Here is a 19,534-nt window from a genome sequence, read left to right on the forward strand (position 1 = left end):
ATTAAGGGTTGGTAACAGGCTGATTGGTCAGCTATTTGAGCCAGTAAAGGGGGATTTAATATTGTTGGGTAGCGGGATTACTTTAGCTTCCCTCCAGGCCTTAGGGCACACGTTCTCTAGTAGGCTTAAATTGAAGATGTGGCAATATCATCTGCTATTATCCTCAGTAATTTTCCATCCAGATTGTCAGACCCCGGTGGCTTGTCATTGTTGACAGACAAAAATAATTTTTTCACCTCTTCCACACTGACTTTACGAAATTCAAAAGTACAATTCTTGTCTTTTGTAATTTGGTCCGATCTACTTGAATGTGTAGTGCCAGTGTTTGTTGCTGGTATGTCATCCCTAAGTTTGCTTTTCTTTGCCAATGAAAAGGTCATTAAAGTAGGTTTCAATATCAGTGTGCTTTGTGATGAATGAGCCATCTGATTCAATGAATGAAGGAGCCGAGTTGGCCTTTTTCCCCAAAAATGTAATTTAAGGTGCTCCATAACGCTTTACTATCATTCTTTATTTATTCTTTATATATTTGTTTCATTGTGTAGTTTTTTAAATTTAGTTTACATGATCTCTTAATTTGCAGTACGTTTGCCAATCGGTTGTGCAGCCAGACTTATTTGCCAAACATTTTGCCTCATCCCTCTCAACCATACTTTAAAAAAATTCCTCATCAATCCAAGGGGATGTAACCGTTTTTGCAGTCATTTTCTTAATGGGTGCATGTGTATTACTAACTGGAATAAGTAGTTACATAAATGCATCAGGTGCAGCGAGGTGCCGGCTAGCGGAGTGGAACACTTAAAAAATAAAGGAGATCAGATGAAAAAATATTTATGTCCAACGTTTTGACAGACAAGCTGTCTTCATCAGGGTATGACAGACAAGCTGTCTTCATCAGGGTATATGTCCAACGTCAGGGTATGATGACGACAGCTTGTCTGACGAAACGTTGGACATAAATATTTTTGCATCTGAGCTCCTAGATTGTGCGGCTCTCCTTTTATTTTTTAAGTGCTCCTCATTACACACCACAGACCAGCAAATACTCTTTACATCATCAACATATTAATCACTACAAAACTTGTTTTATGACCTTTTATACACTATATTAGGCCCAGTGTTTGGAACTGTGGTTATCCTAGATATGACTATTATATTGTGATCACTGCATCCTATGGATTAGGATACTGCTTTAAAGTAAATATTTGCAGCGTTAGTAAAGATGTGATCCATACATGTTGATGATTTAAATCCTGTACTGTTTGTAACTACCCTGGCAGGTTGACTGGCAACCTAATCCAGATTGCAGACAAGTTTTTCCTGAGTGGGCAGCTTGATGATAGCCAGTCAATATTTAAATCACCCTGAAAATATACTTCTATGTTGATATCACGTACATTATCATCTTCGCTCGCTTGTAACCGCTAGAAAACACTAAAAACTGCTAGAAAGAGCTAGAAACCACTAGAAACTGATACAGACCGCTAGGAACCACACAAAAGACCACACTTGCCATTTTGGCACTGAGTTGGTTTTTGGAGGGGATTTTTTTTGCAGAGTTTTATTATTTACTCTTTACATTGGATGGCAACAACAACTGCCCGAGTTACACCAGGAACGCTCAATCCTTCCATCAGTGCTCAGACTGTCCGCAATAGGCTGAAAGAGGAAGGCCTGAGGGCTTGAAGGCCTGTTGTAAGGCAGGACCTCACCAGACATCACCAGCAAAAACGTTGGCTATGGGCACAAACCCACCGTCGTTGGACCAGGCAGGACTGGCAAAAGTGCTCTTCACTGACCAGGTGCGGTTTTGTCTCACCAGGGGTGATGTTCGGATTTGTGGTTATCATTGAAGGAATGACGGTTACACCGAGGCCTGTACTCTGGAGCGGGATTGATTTGGAGGTGGAGGGTCCGTCATGGTCTGGGGCGGTGTGTCACAGCATCATCGGACTGAGCTTGTTGTCATTGACGCAAATCTCAACGCTGTTCGTTACAGGGAAGACATCCTCCTCCCTCATGTGGTACCCTTCCTGCAGGCTCATCCTGACATGACCCTCCAACATGACAATGCCACCAGCCATACTTCTCGTACTGTGCGTGATTTCCTGCAAGATAGGAATATCAGTGTTCTGCCATAGCCAGCAAAGAGCCCGGATCTCAATCTAATTGAGCACGTCTGGGACCTGTTGGATCTAGGTCAATTCCCCCCAGATATGTCCTGGAACTTGCAGGTGCCTTGGTGGAAGAGTGGGGTAACAATTCACAGCAAGAACTGGCAAATCTGGTGCAGTCCATGAGGAGGAGATGTACTGCAGTACTTAATGCAGCTGGTGGCCACACCAGATACTGAATGTTACTTTTGATTTTGACCTCCCCTTTGTTCACGGACACATCATTCCATTTTTGTTAGTCACATGTCTGTGGAATTTGTTCAGTTTATGTCTCAGTTGTTGAATCTTGTTATGTTCATACAAATATTTACACGTTAAGTTTGCTGAAAATAAACGCAGTGGACAGTGAGAGGATGTTTCTTTTTTTGCTGAGTTTATATTCCTGAAGACCTGTCAAAAACATAAGTGAATATGGAATTGAAGGCAGAAATTGTCGTCATTTTCCCTGCGTATCAGAAGAGTAATGTGCTGTTTCCCTATGATGGTGTACAATAGTATCTAAACGTAGCAAAGTAAACACATCAGTTACGTTTGCTCACTTTGTACAGTCTAGTCAGTGTCTTACAGAGCAATTGGTGAATACTAACACAATGTGGGCACTACAAGCATGTGAGAAAGTGAAGGAAAACACATCCTTACCAGTCTGAGCTGATGAAGCATCCACATTCACCCATACCACCAGACACAGTAGAGTCAGAGATGATTTCATGTTGATCAAATGCTAGATGCAGTAAAAATGGAAGGAGTAGAAGATAAATATAGAGTGTCTATCCCAAAGTTAATGTTTGTCTACAGAGTTCCAGCCCCCAGGGAGCACTGAAGACAACCACTGTCCAGGGGGACTGACCCAAATACTAGAATTCAATCAAACCTACATTGCGGGGAGGGGAAACACTGAGGAAAATGCTCAATGTAGGAACTGCATTGGTTCAGTCTATTAATTAATTGAGCAAATCAAAACTAATTTAAAAGTGCAAATAATTTGGTCAGCCATATAGAGACATATCTAATCTGAAGAGCATAGATTTAGAGATAGAAAGACATTTAGACAGGTAGCAAATACTTTGAATGTTGATTGTAATGATGATAAGCTCCATTTGTAAGGTCATTGATGAATCACCAAATATGCTGAACAAATGTGTACTGACATAAACCTCACATAAACCTGTCTGTTTACCGTCTATTGACATAGCTATGTTTGTTCCAGCAAGACAACCTTTTCCCGTCAAGCCGTATTATCCAGGGGCAAAAGGGGAGGGTCAAAATCGATTTAAAGTTCATGTTTTATTGACTTCTACACCTTGAGAGCATGCCAGGGTTTACCTCACATTAACCTACCAACTAAACAAAACACACAATGTTACATTTAACTTTTTCTTGCATATGAGAATTGAAGGTCAATATTCCTGCCTCAATGTGTAGAATGCAAAGAACACATCTATGACACTCCGTAACGATGATGCAGTTGAAATACTTGGCAAGGACCACAAGGACATTTTACTAGATATTGTCTGGCTGCTTTGATATTGTAAAAAATATACGTTATGTTTCTTTATAGTGAACTTTGATCATGTCATCCCCAGCACCACTAACTTCCCACTGAGCACACACTGGTTGAATCAACGTTGTTTCCATGGAAATTAAATTGAACCCACGTGGAAAAGATGTTGATTTGGCGTCTGTGTCCAGTGGGATGAGAAGGCGTATGGGATAATATTCCAGGGAACAATTAAAATAATAAATATTGGATTAGAGTAGATTGGATTAGAGTAGATTAGTGTAGATTTGTTTAGATTAGAGTAGATTGGATTAGAGTAGATTAGTTTAGATTTGTTTAGATTAGAGTACATTGTATTAGAGTAGATTAGAGTAGACTAGATTCGATTAGAGTAAATTAGATTTTATTAAATTCAATTGATTAAATTAAATTAGAATCAGAGGCACTTTATTTAATGTTGGACAATCATGAAGCTGAAAATAATTTAAGAAAACGATTGACAGGGGTTATTCGTTGACATGTTTGTCCAACAAGCCAGTGGCCATCTCTTCCCGTTAGCTGAATCCACTATTGGCAATGAGGCAAGTTCATGACCCCATGTATACACTGCTGACGAAAATCAACACTTCCTGGGCTAAGTCTACTATGACCAGTACACTTAAAAGTGACATAGTCCACATATACAACAGAGTGTTTAGTTTGATCTTTCTGAGGATGCATGAATTGGATTTTCTCTGTGTTCATCAGCTGATCGTCCACAGTGTAGGGTTCTGAAACGAGAAAATGGTATATGAATCAGTGTGTGAATATGTCCTGAAGATCAGGTGGCATTACAATTGGCTACAGTAGCAAGTCAATGTGCTGTGGTACAGGTTAGTCGATGTCATTAGTACATGTAGGCAGGGGTAAAGTGACTGCATAGATAATAACAGCAAGTAGCAGCAGTGTAAAGACAAAGGGGTAGGGGTATGGGGGGCTGTCAATGTAAATAGTCCGGGTGGCCATTTTATTAATTGTTCATACGTCTTATGGCTTAGGGGTAGAAGCTGTTAAGGAGCCTTTTAGACCTAGACTTGGCGATCCAGTACTGCTTGCCGGCTTGAGAGGACAGTATAGAGGACAGATTCAACAGATTCAACAAGAAGACATGATGCAAGGTGTATACACTGATGGTTGGTGGCCACACGGTGGAAGCATTTAACCTGCAGGTTAATGGATTGAATAAGGGTGAATTAAAAAACATGTAGACCTATTACTATTATCCCATGTTAATGATCTAAAAACCTCCTTGGGAGAAAGACACTAGAAGTCTCCTGACAACGGGTGAGTAACGTGGCGTTTGAACTGTCTAGATAGGTGTGTGAAGTATCTGGTAATTGAAAGATGTGATTTAGATCTAATTTGCACATGCCAAACAGAAAATATACCGGAGCGATTCTTGAATCCATTCTGTAAATATTTACTTTGACTGCCTACTGCTGTAAATAAAACATCTGATTTCACCTGAAAGTGCCTTGTGCCGTGACCGCTTCCTGCCGTTAGATGATAATTCCCCCTACCGTTGTTGTTTCTGATCATGACTAGTATAACACTGTTCCCCTAATAACAGACAAAATAATTGAGAATTCAAAACCAGAGGTACTTTATTGAAGTTCGGACTGACATGAAAAGCAACTCCTGTGAAGTCAATGTTTCTTAGCTTATGCAAAGCCCCAGAACAAATGATTTGAGCAAACTATTGACGGGGGTTATATCGATTGACATGTTTGTCCAACAAGCCAGTGCCCATCTCTTCTCGTAAGCTGAAGCTCTACGACCCCCTTCAGAATGTGACTAGAGTTGCTGCACTCAAACTGTAGCCTGTGTTCATACTTCATGGTGCTGTTGTTTTGGAGAACTCCTAACACATTCACATTATTAATCCTCTCTGCAGCTTCACAAGTCATGTCTAAAATCACTAAATTGCTGTATTGAACATTTGCACACCTGATGTAACGTCTGAAGGTACATATTGTTGTCTAAAAAGTGATTTGCTTAGTTTTGGCTAAAGTGAAATGTTTACCTTCACAGGTGGGGAAATGCCTGTTTCACCGTCAAACGTGAAAATGGCTGTTTCACCAACTCTGAGTCTCACAAAGACAGTGCACGTCAGGGCAAAAACCAAGCCATGAGATCAAAGGAATTGGTTGTAGAACTCAGAGACAGGATTGTGTCAAGGCACAGATCTGGGGAAGGTTATCCACACATTTCTGCAGCTTTGAAGATTCCCAATAACACAGTGGCCGCAATCATTCTTAAATGGAAGAAGTTTCGAACCACCAAGACTCTTCCTAGAGCTGGCAGCCCGGCCAAACTGAGAAATCGAGGAAGAAGGGTCTTGGTCAGGGAGGTGACCAAGAACCCGATGATCACTGACAGAGATCTAGAATTTCTCTGTAGAGATTGGAGAACCTTCCAGAAGGAACACCATCTCTGCAGCACTCCACCAAACAGGCCTTTATGGTAGTGGCCAGACGGAAGCCACTCCTCAATTAAAGGCACATGACAGCCCGCTTAGACTTTGCCAAAAGTTCCCTAAAGGACTTTCAGGCCATGAGAAACCAATATTGAACTCTTTGTACTGATTGCCAAGTGTCACGTCTCGAGATAACCTGGCATCATGTTACTGTAATTTAATTATTCCAATATGTTTTCATTAATTTAATTCCCTTAATCTATTTTATGAGAATTTGTAAGATTCTTGTTTGCATAAAATAGACGGAGACCAGTCTTATCAATAATAGGTTACAGTATTTATTCTCGGAGCGCGCTGCCACGAGCAACAGTTTATATACAATAACATGATGTAATTTCATTGCTTCTAGAATGAATCCCCTCCTCCCAACCTAGAATTAAGTGAGTTTAAAAGTTCATTCCAACTCACTAACACACACACACAGGACACACAACATAACTGAATTAACTCTTGAACCCTCACCATTATCGATCACCACTTAGCTGACAGTTCTAATTAACAGAAAAGGCAGTGAGTGCATTCCTAGGTTATCTAAAACACCCCAGAGCTAAGTTTCGTCGGTTCAACCATAGGTTAACAACCCTATCTGCTTTCTTAACCCACAACCCATTCCTCTCCAGACTAGTTTGGAATGGTGTTCGTTATATTTAATTACTCATTGTTCATGTGTAACAGCTTTCTTGTGGTGAAGGAGAGGCGGACCAAAATGCAGCGTGGTTTCTATTCATGTTTAATTTATAAAGACTCTATACATGAATAAACTAACAAAACAAGAAATGTGCAAAAACCAAAACAGCCCTATCTGGTGCAAACACAGAGACAGGAACAATCACCCACAAAACCCAACACAAAACAGGCTACCTAAATATGGTTCCCAACCAGAGACAATGACTAACACCTGCCTCTGATTGAGAACCATATCAGGCCAAACATAGAAATAGACAAACCAGACACACAACATAGAATGCCCACCCAGCTGTCAGCAACACCTGTTGATATGTGTATAAAATCGACCACTTAGCCATGCAATCTCCATAGACAAAAATTGGCCTTACTGAAAAGCTCAGTGACTTTTAACGTGGCACCATCATAGGATACCACCTTTCCAACTAGTCAGTTTGTCAAATTTCTGCCCTGCTAGAGCTGCCCCGGTCAATTGTAAGCGCTCTTATTGAGAAGTGGAAATGTCTAGCAGCAACAACAGGTTAGCCACAAAGTGGTAGGCCACACAAGCTCACAGAGCGGAACCGCTGAATGCTGAAGCACTAGGTTGCAGCACTCAGTACTGAGTTCCAAACTGCATCTGAAAGCAACATCAGCACAAGAACTGTTCATCCAGGGCTTCGTGAAATGGGTTTCCCTGGCCGAGCAGTCACACACAAGCTTAAGATCACCATGTACAATGCCAAGCGTCGGCTGGAGTGGTGTGAAGCTCACCGCCATTGGACTCTAGAGCAGTGGAAATGCGTTCTCTGGAGTCATGAATCACGTTTCACCATCTGGTAGTCTGAAGGACGAATCTAGGTTTGGCGTATGCCAGGATAATACTACCTGCCCAATGCATAGTGGCAACTTTAAAGTTTGGTGGAGGAAGAATAATGGTCTGGGGCTGTTTTTAATGGTTTGGGCTGGGCCCCTTTGTTCCAGTGAAGGGAAATCTAAATGCTACAGCATACAATTGCATTGTAGACGATTCTGGGCTTCCACCTTTGTGGCAACAGTTTGGGGAAGGCCCTTTCCTGTTTCAGCATGACAGCAATTCAATGGCTCAGACACGAGACGTATGTGGCTGGGTCTACTGAAAATCACAGACTACAACAAGAAAACCAGCACGGACACCGACGTCTTGCTTCCAGACAAACTAAACACCTTCTCTGTCCTCTTTGAGGAAAATACAGTGCCACCGTTGCGGACTACTCACAAGGACTGTGTGTTCTTCGTCTCCAAGGCCGGCGTGAGTAAGACATTTAAATTAGTTATCCCTCGCAAGGCTGCCGGCCCAGACGGTATCCCTAGCCGCGTCCTGAGAGCATGCGCAGACCAGCTGGCTGATGTGTTTACAGACATATTCAATCTCTCCCTATCCCAGTTTGCTGTCCCAACATGCTTCAAGATGGCGACTATTGATCCTGTACCCAAGAAGGCTAAGGTTACTGAACTAAATGACTATCCCCCCGTAGCACCTACTTCTGTAATCATGAAGTGCTTTGAGAGACTAGTCAAGGATCATATCACCTCCACCTTACCTGTCACCTTACCGCCCCAATAGGTCCACAGAAGTTGCAATCACCACTACACTGCCCTATCCCATCTGAACAAGAGGAATGCCTATGTAAGAATGCTGTTCATTGACTACAGCTCAGCATTCAACACCATTGTACCCTCCAAGCTCATCATTAGGCTTGAGGGGCACCCCCCCTTTCCACATCGATGGGGCAGTAGTGGAGAAGATGGAATGTTTAAAGTTCATCGGCGTACACATCACAGACAAACTGAAATGGTCCACTCACACAGACAGTGTGGTGAAGAAGGCCTAACAGCGCCTCTTCAACCTCAGGAGGCTGAAGAAATTTGGCTTGCCACCTAAAACCGTCACAAACTGTTACAGATGCACAATTGAGAGCATTCTGTAACACCGCCTGGTACGGTGACTGCACCACCCACAACAGCAGGGCTCTCCAGAGGGTGGTGCGGTCTGCACAACACATCACCGGGGGCAAGCTACCTGCCTTCAAGACACCTACAGCACCCGATTTCACAGGAAGTCCAAAAGATCATCAAGGACAACAACCACCCGATCCACTGCCTATTCACTCCGCTATCATCCAGAAGGCGAGATCTGTACAGGTGCATCAAAGCTGGGGCCGAGAGACTGAACAATAGCTTCTATCTCAAGGCCATCAGACTGTTATACAGCCATCACTAACACAGAGAGGCTGCTGCATAGATACAGACTTGAAATAATTTCCCCATCTAACAAATGGATCACTGGTCACTTTATTAATGTTGCTTTAATAATGATGTTTACATATCCTGCATTACTCATCCCATATGTATATTCTGTTTTTATACCATCTATTGCATCTTGCCTATGCCGCTCGGTCATTGCTCATCCATATATTTATATCTACATATTCTTATTCCATCTCTTTACTTACATTTGTGTGTATTAGGTAGTTGTTGTGGAATTGTTAGATTACTTCTTAGATATTGTTGCACTGTCAGAACTAGAAGCACAAGCACTTTGCTACACTTTCAATAATATCAGCTAACCAAGTGTATGTAACCAATAAAATGTGATTTGATTTGAAAAACACAGTGCATAAAGCGAGGTCCATAAAGAATGGGTTTACCGAGATCGGTATGGAAGAACTTGACTGGAATGCAAATAGCACTGACCTCAACCCCATTGAACACCTTTGGGATGAATTGGAATGCCGAATGCGAACTAGGCCTAATCGCCCAACATCAGACCTCACTAATGCTCTTGTGGCTGAATGGAAGCAAGACCCTGCAGCAATTTTCAAACATCTAGCGGAAAACCTTCGAAGAAGAGTGGAAGCTGTTATAGCAGCAAAGGGGGGACCAACACCATATTAATATAAGGGCACAAGTCGAGACCCATATGCAGACACAGGAGGCAGATGGTTGAGCTCTAATATTTATTATAACCCAAGGGGTAGGCAAAAGGCAGATCAGGGACAGGCGAAAGTACATAGACCAGGTCAGAGTTCAAAGAGTACAGGGCGTTAGACAGTCTCGAGGTCAGGACAGGCAGGGGTTCAGTAACCATGTCCGTCTCCAAACAGTAAAAGGTGTTAGGCAGGCTCGAGGTCGGGGCAGGAAGAATGGTCAGGCAGGCGGGTTTGGTGTCAGGACAGGCACGGATCAAAACCAGGAGGACTTGGAAAAAACAGAGACTGGGGAAAAGTAGGGGCTAGGAGATAAATGCTGGTTGACTTGGCAAATAAGACGAAGTGGCACAGAGAAACTGAAAACACAGGTATAAATACACCGGGGATAATTAGTGACACCTGGAAGGGGTGGAGACAAGCTCAAGGACAGTGACAATTAATGATTTTGGAATGAGATGTTTGACGAGCAGTTGTCTATATACTTCTGGTTTCAAGCAGACCGCCATAGTCTCTGTGCCCAAGAACGCCAAGGTAACCTGCCTAAATGACTACCGCCTCGTAGCGCTCACATCTGTAGGCATGAAATACTTCGAAAGGCGGATCATGGCTCACATGAACACCATCATCTCAGAAACCCTGAACCCGCTCCAATTCAAATACCACCCCAACAGATCAACAGATGCCTGCCCTTTCCCACCTGGACAAAAGGAACACCTATGTGAGAATACTGTTCATTGACTATAGCTCAGCGTTCAACGCCATAGTGCCCTCCAAGTATTCACTAATTGCCCTGTAAGACTCTGACTATACAATGTGGGTAAACGTAACTGATGTGTTTGCTTTGCTACTTTTATCAAATGCTGCACAACAAAATCAAATCCAACTTTATTTGTCACATGCGGCAAATACATCATTGAATAGAACCTAATTTCTTTTGCCACGTATATATATGAGCCACATGAAAAATAGAATGCTAAAATCCCTAGAAAGATAAAGATATTGCTCAGCAGCAGAAGGACCTCAGTGTCTGCCAGGATAGATAACTACAACAGTATTTCAGCACAGCTGAAGAGAAAACAACCTACTATTACAGGCCCAGGCCACTAGAGGGCCTGGTCACGCCTTAAAGGGAAATTTCACCCTGACTCTGCTACAGCATATTGTCAGAACTATATGGTCTGAAAATACTCTTTGGTCTTCAGGCAACATCCAACAACCTGTAACCCCAAGCTCGTTCGATATGACCACCTGTAACCCCAAGCTCGTTCGAAATATAACAAACATCAAAATTATCCAAACAACAAGCTGGAACGAGCTTGGGGTTCCAGGTGGTTGGAAGTAGCCTGAGGACCACAGAGTACCTTTCAGACCATGTCATCAAATAAGTCTCACTCATTTCTCTTTTTACCTTTTCTCTTTGTAAAACTCAGGTAATCTGGTGTCCTTCCACAGTGTTCTGCTGAAAAATACCCTAAAGTGGCAGCATTTTGGATTCACCAGCATGAGGGAAGGGGCACACCTTGCGGTTATGGTGCACAACAAGATTGTGGGACAAAAGAGACCAAGGAACACTGAAAAAACAAACAAAAAAACAGTAATGACACAACCACCCTATTGTTCTCTCTGCAGATTCTCCGCAGGCAGTCAGCAGGTTATCCAGCCGGATGGACAGGTCCACCAGCTGGTCCAATGTGAGGGTGGTGTCTCGGCAGGCCATCTCCCGACGGATGTCTTTGCGCAGACTGCACCTGTAGTGATCGATCAGGGCCCTGTCGTTCCATCCCGCGCTGGCGGCCAGGGTTCGGAAGTCCAAGGCGAAATTCTGCGCACTCTTCGTCCCCTGCCTCAGGTGGAACAGACGTTCACCTGCCACTCGACCCTCAAGCGGGTGGTCGAACACTGCCCGAAAGCGGCGGGTAAACTCTGTGTAATGGTCCAATGCCCCGTCTCCCTCACTCCATATGGCTATGACCCACTCCAGGGCTTTGCCTGAGAGACAGGAGATGAGGACAGACACGCCGGGTGGACGGTCGCCAGGTAGAGCTCCAGCTGGAGTAGAAACCCCTGGCATCAGGCAGCTTTCGCTTCATACTCCCTTGGGAACGCGAGTCGAATCCCGCTGGGACCGGGTGAAGGAGGGATGGACAGTGGGACCTGCTGTAGTGGGGCTGGTGGAGGCCCTGGAAAACCTCCTTCTCTCTCCAAAAGATCCATTGTCTTCAGCACACGATCCATGCGGTGCCCGGACATTGCAAAATGGTCGTGTGCTGCTGAACGTGCTCCTCCACTGCAACAGGGAGGGCGTCTGCTCCTGCAATGATCCTGTATCTAGCTGGTGTAGAGAGTCAGGCGCAGGATAGCAGATATGAGTAATAAACGTGCTTTACTCAAAAGACAAACATACAAAGTAACATATTGAGCACCCTCAGACGGACCGAATTTCAATAAACAATCACTCAAACACAACATGGGGAACAGAGGGTTAAATAATAAACAAGAATTTGGATGAGTGAAGCCAGGTGTGAATAAGACAAAGACAGAACAAATGGAAAATTAAAAGTGGATCAGCGGTGGCTAGAAAGCCGGTGATGTCGACCGCCGAACACCGCCCGAACAAGGAGAGGGACTGACTTCGGCGGAAGTCGTGACAATACTTGTTTTTCCACTAGTGTTGCAATTATTGTTTTAGCTAAATAATATACATACATATCTACAATATTCTGAAATACATACTGTAGGTTTAGAGCTAGCCTCATCTACCAGTGAGGTTAAAGTATGTGGCTGAGGATGGTTTAGAGCTAGTCTCATCTACCAGTGAGGTTAAAGTATGTGGCTGAGGATGGTTTAGAGCTAATCTCATCTACCAGTGAGGTTAAGTCTTGTGGCTGAGGATGGTTTAGAGCTAGTCTCATCTACCAGTGAGGTTAAAGTATGTGGCTGAGGATGGTTTTGAGCTAGTCTCATCTACCAGTGAGGTTAAAGTATGTGGCTGAGGATGGTTTAGAGCTAATCTCATCTACCAGTGAGGTTAAGTCTTGTGGCTGAGGATGGTTTAGAGCTAGTCTCATCTACCAGTGAGGTTAAAGTATGTGGCTGAGGATGGTTTAGAGCTAGTCTCATCTACCAGTGAGGTTAAAGTATGTGGCTGAGGATGGTTTAGAGCTAATCTCATCTACCAGTGAGGTTAAAGTATGTGGCTGAGGATGGTTTAGAGCTAGTCTCATCTACCAGTGAGGTTAAAGTATGTGGCTGAGGATGGTTTAGAGCTAATCTCATCTACCAGTGAGGTTAAGTCTTGTGGCTGAGGATAGTTTAGAGCTAGTCTCATCTACCAGTGAGGTTAAAGTATGTGGCTGAGGATGGTTTTGAGCTAGTCTCATCTACCAGTGAGGTTAAAGTATGTGGCTGAGGATGGTTTTGAGCTAGTCTCATCTACCAGTGAGGTTAAGTCTTGTGGCTGAGGATGGTTTTGAGCTAGTCTCATCTACCAGTGAGGTTAAAGTATGTGGCTGAGGATGGTTTAGAGCTAATCTCATCTACCAGTGAGGTTAAGTCTTGTGGCTGAGGATGGTTTAGAGCTAGTCTCATCTACCAGTGAGGTTAAAGTATGTGGCTGAGGATGGTTTAGAGCTAGTCTCATCTACCAGTGAGGTTAAAGTATGTGGCTGAGGATGGTTTAGAGCTAATCTCATCTACCAGTGAGGTTAAGTCTTGTGGCTGAGGATAGTTTAGAGCTAGTCTCATCTACCAGTGAGGTTAAAGTATGTGGCTGAGGATGGTTTAGAGCTAATCTCATCTACCAGTGAGGTTAAAGTATGTGGCTGAGGATAGTTTAGAGCTAGTCTCATCTACCAGTGAGGTTAAAGTATGTGGCTGAGGATGGTTTAGAGCTAGTCTCATCTACCAGTGAGGTTAAAGTATGTGGCTGAGGATGGTTTAGAGCTAATCTCATCTACCAGTGAGGTTAAGTCTTGTGGCTGAGGATGGTTTAGAGCTAATCTCATCTACCAGTGAGGTTAAAGTATGTGGCTGAGGATGGTTTAGAGCTAGTCTCATCTACCAGTGAGGTTAAAGTATGTGGCTGAGGATGGTTTAGAGCTAATCTCATCTACCAGTGAGGTTAAAGTATGTGGCTGAGGATGGTTTAGAGCTAGTCTCATCTACCAGTGAGGTTAAGTCTTGTGGCTGAGGATAGTTTAGAGCTAGTCTCATCTACCAGTGAGGTTAAAGTATGTGGCTGAGGATGGTTTAGAGCTAATCTCATCTACCAGTGAGGTTAAAGTATGTGGCTGAGGATAGTTTAGAGCTAATCTCATCTACCAGTGAGGTTAAAGTATGTGGCTGAGGATAGTTTATAGCTAGTCTCATCTACCAGTGAGGTTAAAGTATGTGGCTGAGGATAGTTTAGAGCTAGTCTCATCTACCAGTGAGGTTAAAGTATGTGGCTGAGGATAGTTTAGAGCTAATCTCATCTACCAGTGAGGTTAAAGTATGTGGCTGAGGGTAGTTTAGAGCTAATCTCATCTACCAGTGAGGTTAAAGTATGTGGCTGAGGATGGTTTAGAGATAAAAATACATTGAGGGCTACAGTTAGTTTGAATGCTGATAGGCTCCATTAAAACATATGTATGGTCATTATTGAATCACAAAAGATTTTCAAATACTGTACTTACATAATCCTTATATAAATCTGGTTAACTGTCTATGGACATGGCCTTCAGAATGTTTGTTCCAGTAAGGCAAAATCACTGTTTCCCATAAAGCCTTGTTTTCCAGGGGCAAAATGGGAAGGCCAAAATCTATTTCTACACCTAAGGAGCATGCCAGGGTTTAGCCCATATTACCTTACCAACTAGACTAAACATTAAAAGTTTTTTGGCAAATGAGAATTTAAAGTCAATATTCCTGCCTTAATGTTCAAGATTCACTCAGTGACGATGATGTATTTGAAATAAATGGCAAAGAACACCACAGGAATATTTTTAATAGATATTGTCTGGCTGCTTCAATATTGTAAGAAATACCTGATAATATTCCCAGATAACAATGAACTAAAGAGTAGATGAGTAAATATGAACCAGAGGCACTTTATTTAATGTTGGACAATCATGGAACCATGAATCTGCAAATAATTGGAGCAAACTATTGACAGAGGTTATTCATTTACATGTTCGTCCAACAAGACAGTAGTCATCACTTTCCGTAAGCTGAGATCAATATGGGCAAAGAGGCAAAGTCATGACCCCATGTATACACTGCTGATGAAAACCAACACTACCTGGCCAAGTCTACTATGAGCAGCACACTAAACAGTGATATGATCCCCATGTGGTAAATGGAGTGTATTTTTATTTTCCGTCCAATATGCTCATTGGATGTTCTGTGTGTTCATCAGCTGTTCCTCCCAAACTGGATACGGTTACAAGGGCCTCGGGTTCTGAAACGAGAAGATGGTACAAGAATCAGTGTGTGAATAAGTCCTGAAGATCAGGTGGCATTACAGTTGGGCCCTGTTCCAATATCTCCCTCACTCCAATCCCTAGGCCCTTATCATCTCCACTGGCTAGTCAGACATCACAGGGGGGCTTTGAAAGGAAATTGATCCTAACAATCCACCATGATCTGTGAATGGGAATGAGCATGGGAATAGCATAGGGATGTGAGCGTGTGATTGGATATGAATCAGGCAAACGTTGTTTCAGAGATATAACTAATTCAGGCTTGTCATCTCTCCAATCCAGATCCCTCTAGGACACGTCTTGTAGGATGAAAGTCTTTTCCCCATCTGTGAAGGTAAACATTTAAGGTCAGCAAAAACAAAGCAAATCTCTTTATGGACAACAACAAATTACTTCAGGTGTGCTACAGCTGCACCATTGAGAGCATCCTAACTGGATGCATCACCACCTGGTATGGCAACTCCTCGGCATCTGACCGTAAGGCGCTACGTAGGGTAGTGCGTACGGCCCAGTACATCAATGGGGCCAAGCTTCCTGTCATCCAGGACATACAGTGGGGCAAAAAAGTATTTAGTCAGCCACCAATTGTGCAAGTTCTCCCACTTAAAAAGATGAGAGAGGCCTGTAATTTTCGTCAACTGTTACAGACAAAATGAGGGGAAAAAATCTAGTAAATCACATTGTAGGATGTTTAATGAATTTATTTGCAAATTATGGTGGAAAATAAGTATTTGGTTACCTACAAACAAGCAGGATTTCTGGCTCTCACAGACCTGCAACTTCTTCTTTTAGAGGCTCCTCTGTCCTCCACTCGTTACCTGTATTAATGGCACCTGTTTGAACTTGTTATCAGTATGAAATACACCTGTCCACAACCTCAAACAGTCACACTCCAAACTCCACTATGGCCAAGACCAAAGAGCTGTCAAAGGACACCAGAAACAAAATTGTAGACCTGCACCAGAATGGGAAGACTGAATATGCAATAGGTAAGCAGCTTGGTTTGAAGAAATCAACTGTGGGAGCAATTATGTAAGACATACAAGACCACTAATTATCTCCCTCGATCTGGGGCTCCACGCAAGATCTCACCCCGTGGGGTCAAAATGATCACAAGAACGGTGAGCAAAAATCCCAGAACCACACGGGGGGACCAAGTGAATGACCTGCAGAGAGCTGGGACCAAAGTAACAAAGCCTACCATCAGTAACACACTACGGCGCCAGGGACTCAAATCCTGCAGTTTCAGACGTGTCCCCCTGCTAAAGCCAGTACATGTCCAGGCCCGTCTGAAGTTTGCTAGAGAGCATTTGGATGATCCAGAAGAAGATTGGGAGAATGTCATATGGTCAGATGAAACCAAAATATAACTTTTTGGTAAAAACTCAACTCGTTGTGTTTGGAGGACAAAGAATGCTGAGTTGCATCCAAAGAACACCATACCTACTGTGAAGCATGCGGGTGGAAACATCATGCGTTGGGGCTGTATTTCTGCAAAGGGACCAGGACGACTGATCCGTGTAAAGGAAAGAATGAATGGGGCCATGTATCGTGAGATTTTGAGTGAAAACCTCCTTCCATCAGCAAGGGCGTTGAAGATGAAACGTGGCTGGGTCTTTCAGCATGACAATGATCCCAAACACAACGCCCGGGCAACGAAGGAGTGGCTTCGTAAGAAGCATTTCAAGGTCCTGGAGTGGCCTAGCCAGTCTCCAGATCTCACCCCATAGAAAATCTTTGGAGGGAGTTGAAAGTCCGTGTTGCCCAGCAACAGTCCCAAATCATCACTGCTCTAGAGGAGATCTGCATGGAGGAATGGGCAAAAATACCAGCAACAGTGTGTGAAAATCTTGTGAAGACTTACAGAAAACGTTTGACCTCTGTCATTGCCAACAAAGGGTATATAACAAAGTATTGAGATAAACTTTCGTTATTGACCAAATACTTATTTTCCACCATAATTTGCAAATAAATTCATAAAAAATCCTACAATGTGATTTTCAGATTTTTTTTCTCATTTTGTCTGTCATAGTTGAAGTGTACCTATGATGAAAATTACAGGCCTCTCTCATCTTTTTAAGTGGGAGAACTTGCACAATTGGTGGCTGACTAAATACTTTTTTGCCCCACTGTATATACTAGGCGGTGTCAGAGGAAGGCCCAAAAAATTGTCAGAGACTCCAGTCACCCAAGTCATATACTGTCCTCTCAAGCCGGCAAGCAGTACTGGATCGCCAAGTCTAGGTCTAAAAGGCTCCTTAACAGCTTCTACCCCTAAGCCATAAGACGGCTGAACAATTAATAAAATGGCCACCCGGACTATTTACATTGACAGCCCCCCATCCCCCTACCCCTTTGTCTTTACACTGCTGCTACTTGCTGTTATTATCTATGCAGTCACTTTACCCTGCCTACATGTACTAATGACATCGACTAACCTGTACCACAGCACATTGACTTGCTACTGTAGCCAATTGTAATGCCACCTGATCTTCAGGACATATTCACACAGTGATTCATAGACCATTTTCTCATTTCAGAACCCTACACTGTGGACGATCAGCTGATGAACACACAGAATATCCAATTCATGCATCCTCAGAAAGATCAAACTAAACACTCTGTCACACATGTGGACTATGACACTTTTAAGTGTACTGGTCATAGTAGACTTAGCCCAGGAAGTGATTTTCGTCAGCAGTGTAAACATGGGGTCATGAACTTGCCTCATTGCCAATAGTGGATTCAGCTGATGGGAAGAGATGGCCACTGGCTTGTTGGACAAACATGTCAACGAATAACCCCTGTCAATAGTTTTCTTAAATTATTTTCAGCTTCATGATTGTCCAACATTAAATAAAGTGCCTCTGATTCTAATTTAATTTAATCAATTTAATTTCATAAAATCTAATTTACTCTAATCGAATCTAGTCTACTCTAATCTACTCTAATACAATGTACTCTAATCTAAACGAATCTACTCTAATCCAATCTACTCTAATCTAAACAAATCTACTCTAATATAATATTTATTATTTTAATTGTTCCCTGGAATATTATCCCATACACCATCAAGCTTTCTCATCCCACTGGACACCGACGCCAAATCAACATCTATTCCACGTGGGTTCAATTTAATTGACATGGAAACAACGTTGATTCAACCAGTGTGTGCTCAGTGGGAAATTAGTGGTGCTGGGGATGACATGATCAAAGGTCACTATAAAGAAACATAACGTATATTTTTTACAATATCAAAGCAGCCAGACAATATCTAGTAAAATGTCCTTGTGGTCCTTGCCAAGTATTTCAACTGCATCATCGTTACGGAGTGTCATAGATGTGTTCTTTGCATTCTACACATTGAGGCAGGAATATTGACCTTCAATTCTCATATGCAAGAAAAAGTTAAATGTAACATTGTGTGTTTTGTTTAGTTGGTAGGTCAGTGTTTCCCCTCCCCACAATGTAGGTTTGATTGAATTCTAGTATTTGGGTCAGTCCCTCTGGACAGTGGTTGTCTTCAGTGCTCCCTGGGGGCTGGAACTCTGTAGACAAACATTAACTTTGGGATAGACACTCTATATTTATCTTCTACTCCTTCCATTTTTACTGCATCTAGCATTTGATCAACATGAAATTATCTCTGACTCTACTGTGTCTGGTGGTATGGGTGAATGTGGATGCTTCATCAGCTCAGACTGGTAAGGATGTGTTTTCCTTCACTTTCTCACATGCTTGTAGTGCCCACATTGGGTTAGTATCCACCAATTGCTCTGTAAGACTGACTAGACTGTACAAAGTGAGCAAACGTAACTGATGTGTTTACTTTGCTACATTTAGATACTATTGTACACCATCATAGGGAAACAGCACATTACTCTTCTGATACGCAGGGAAAATGACGACAATTTCTGCCTTCAATTCCATATTCACTTATGTTTTTGACAGGTCTTCAGGAATATAAACTCAGCAAAAAAAGAAACATCCTCTCACTGTCCACTGCGTTTATTTTCAGCAAACTTAACGTGTAAATATTTGTATGAACATAACAAGATTCAACAACTGAGACATAAACTGAACAAATTCCACAGACATGTGACTAACAAAAATGGAATGATGTGTCCGTGAACAAAGGGGAGGTCAAAATCAAAAGTAACATTCAGTATCTGGTGTGGCCACCAGCTGCATTAAGTACTGCAGTACATCTCCTCCTCATGGACTGCACCAGATTTGCCAGTTCTTGCTGTGAA

General features: G+C 42.7%; 2 protein-coding genes across 8 annotated transcripts in view; one reads left to right on the forward strand and one right to left on the reverse strand.

The window, feature by feature from the left end:
* Positions 1-3,022, reverse strand: part of LOC112240701 (complement factor H-like) — a 69,537-nt gene extending 66,515 nt beyond the window's left edge. For 3 of the 4 annotated variants that reach the window (XM_042322453.1, XM_042322456.1, XM_042322452.1), the window contains exon 1: positions 2,814-2,999. In XM_042322453.1, the coding sequence (XP_042178387.1) occupies positions 2,814-2,883 (70 nt within the window). In that variant the 5' untranslated portion in view covers positions 2,884-2,999. Of the gene's footprint in view, positions 1-2,813 lie in introns of all 4 variants that reach the window. The other variant, XM_042322454.1, reaches the window with a different exon arrangement.
* LOC112214839 (complement factor H) overlaps positions 1-19,534 on the forward strand; it is a 108,089-nt gene that overhangs the window by 67,211 nt on the left and 21,344 nt on the right. The window contains exon 1 of one of the 4 annotated variants that reach the window (XM_042322468.1): positions 18,848-18,985. The exons of the other annotated variants lie outside the window; for them this stretch is intronic. Coding sequence (XP_042178402.1) covers positions 18,916-18,985 — 70 coding nt within the window. The 5' untranslated portion in view covers positions 18,848-18,915. Of the gene's footprint in view, positions 1-18,847; positions 18,986-19,534 lie in introns of those variants that run through there. 4 annotated transcript variants of the gene reach the window in all.

The sequence above is a fragment of the Oncorhynchus tshawytscha genome, linkage group LG05 (genome assembly GCF_018296145.1).
Source record: "Oncorhynchus tshawytscha isolate Ot180627B linkage group LG05, Otsh_v2.0, whole genome shotgun sequence".
In the NCBI taxonomy this organism is placed as follows: domain Eukaryota; kingdom Metazoa; phylum Chordata; class Actinopteri; order Salmoniformes; family Salmonidae; genus Oncorhynchus; species Oncorhynchus tshawytscha.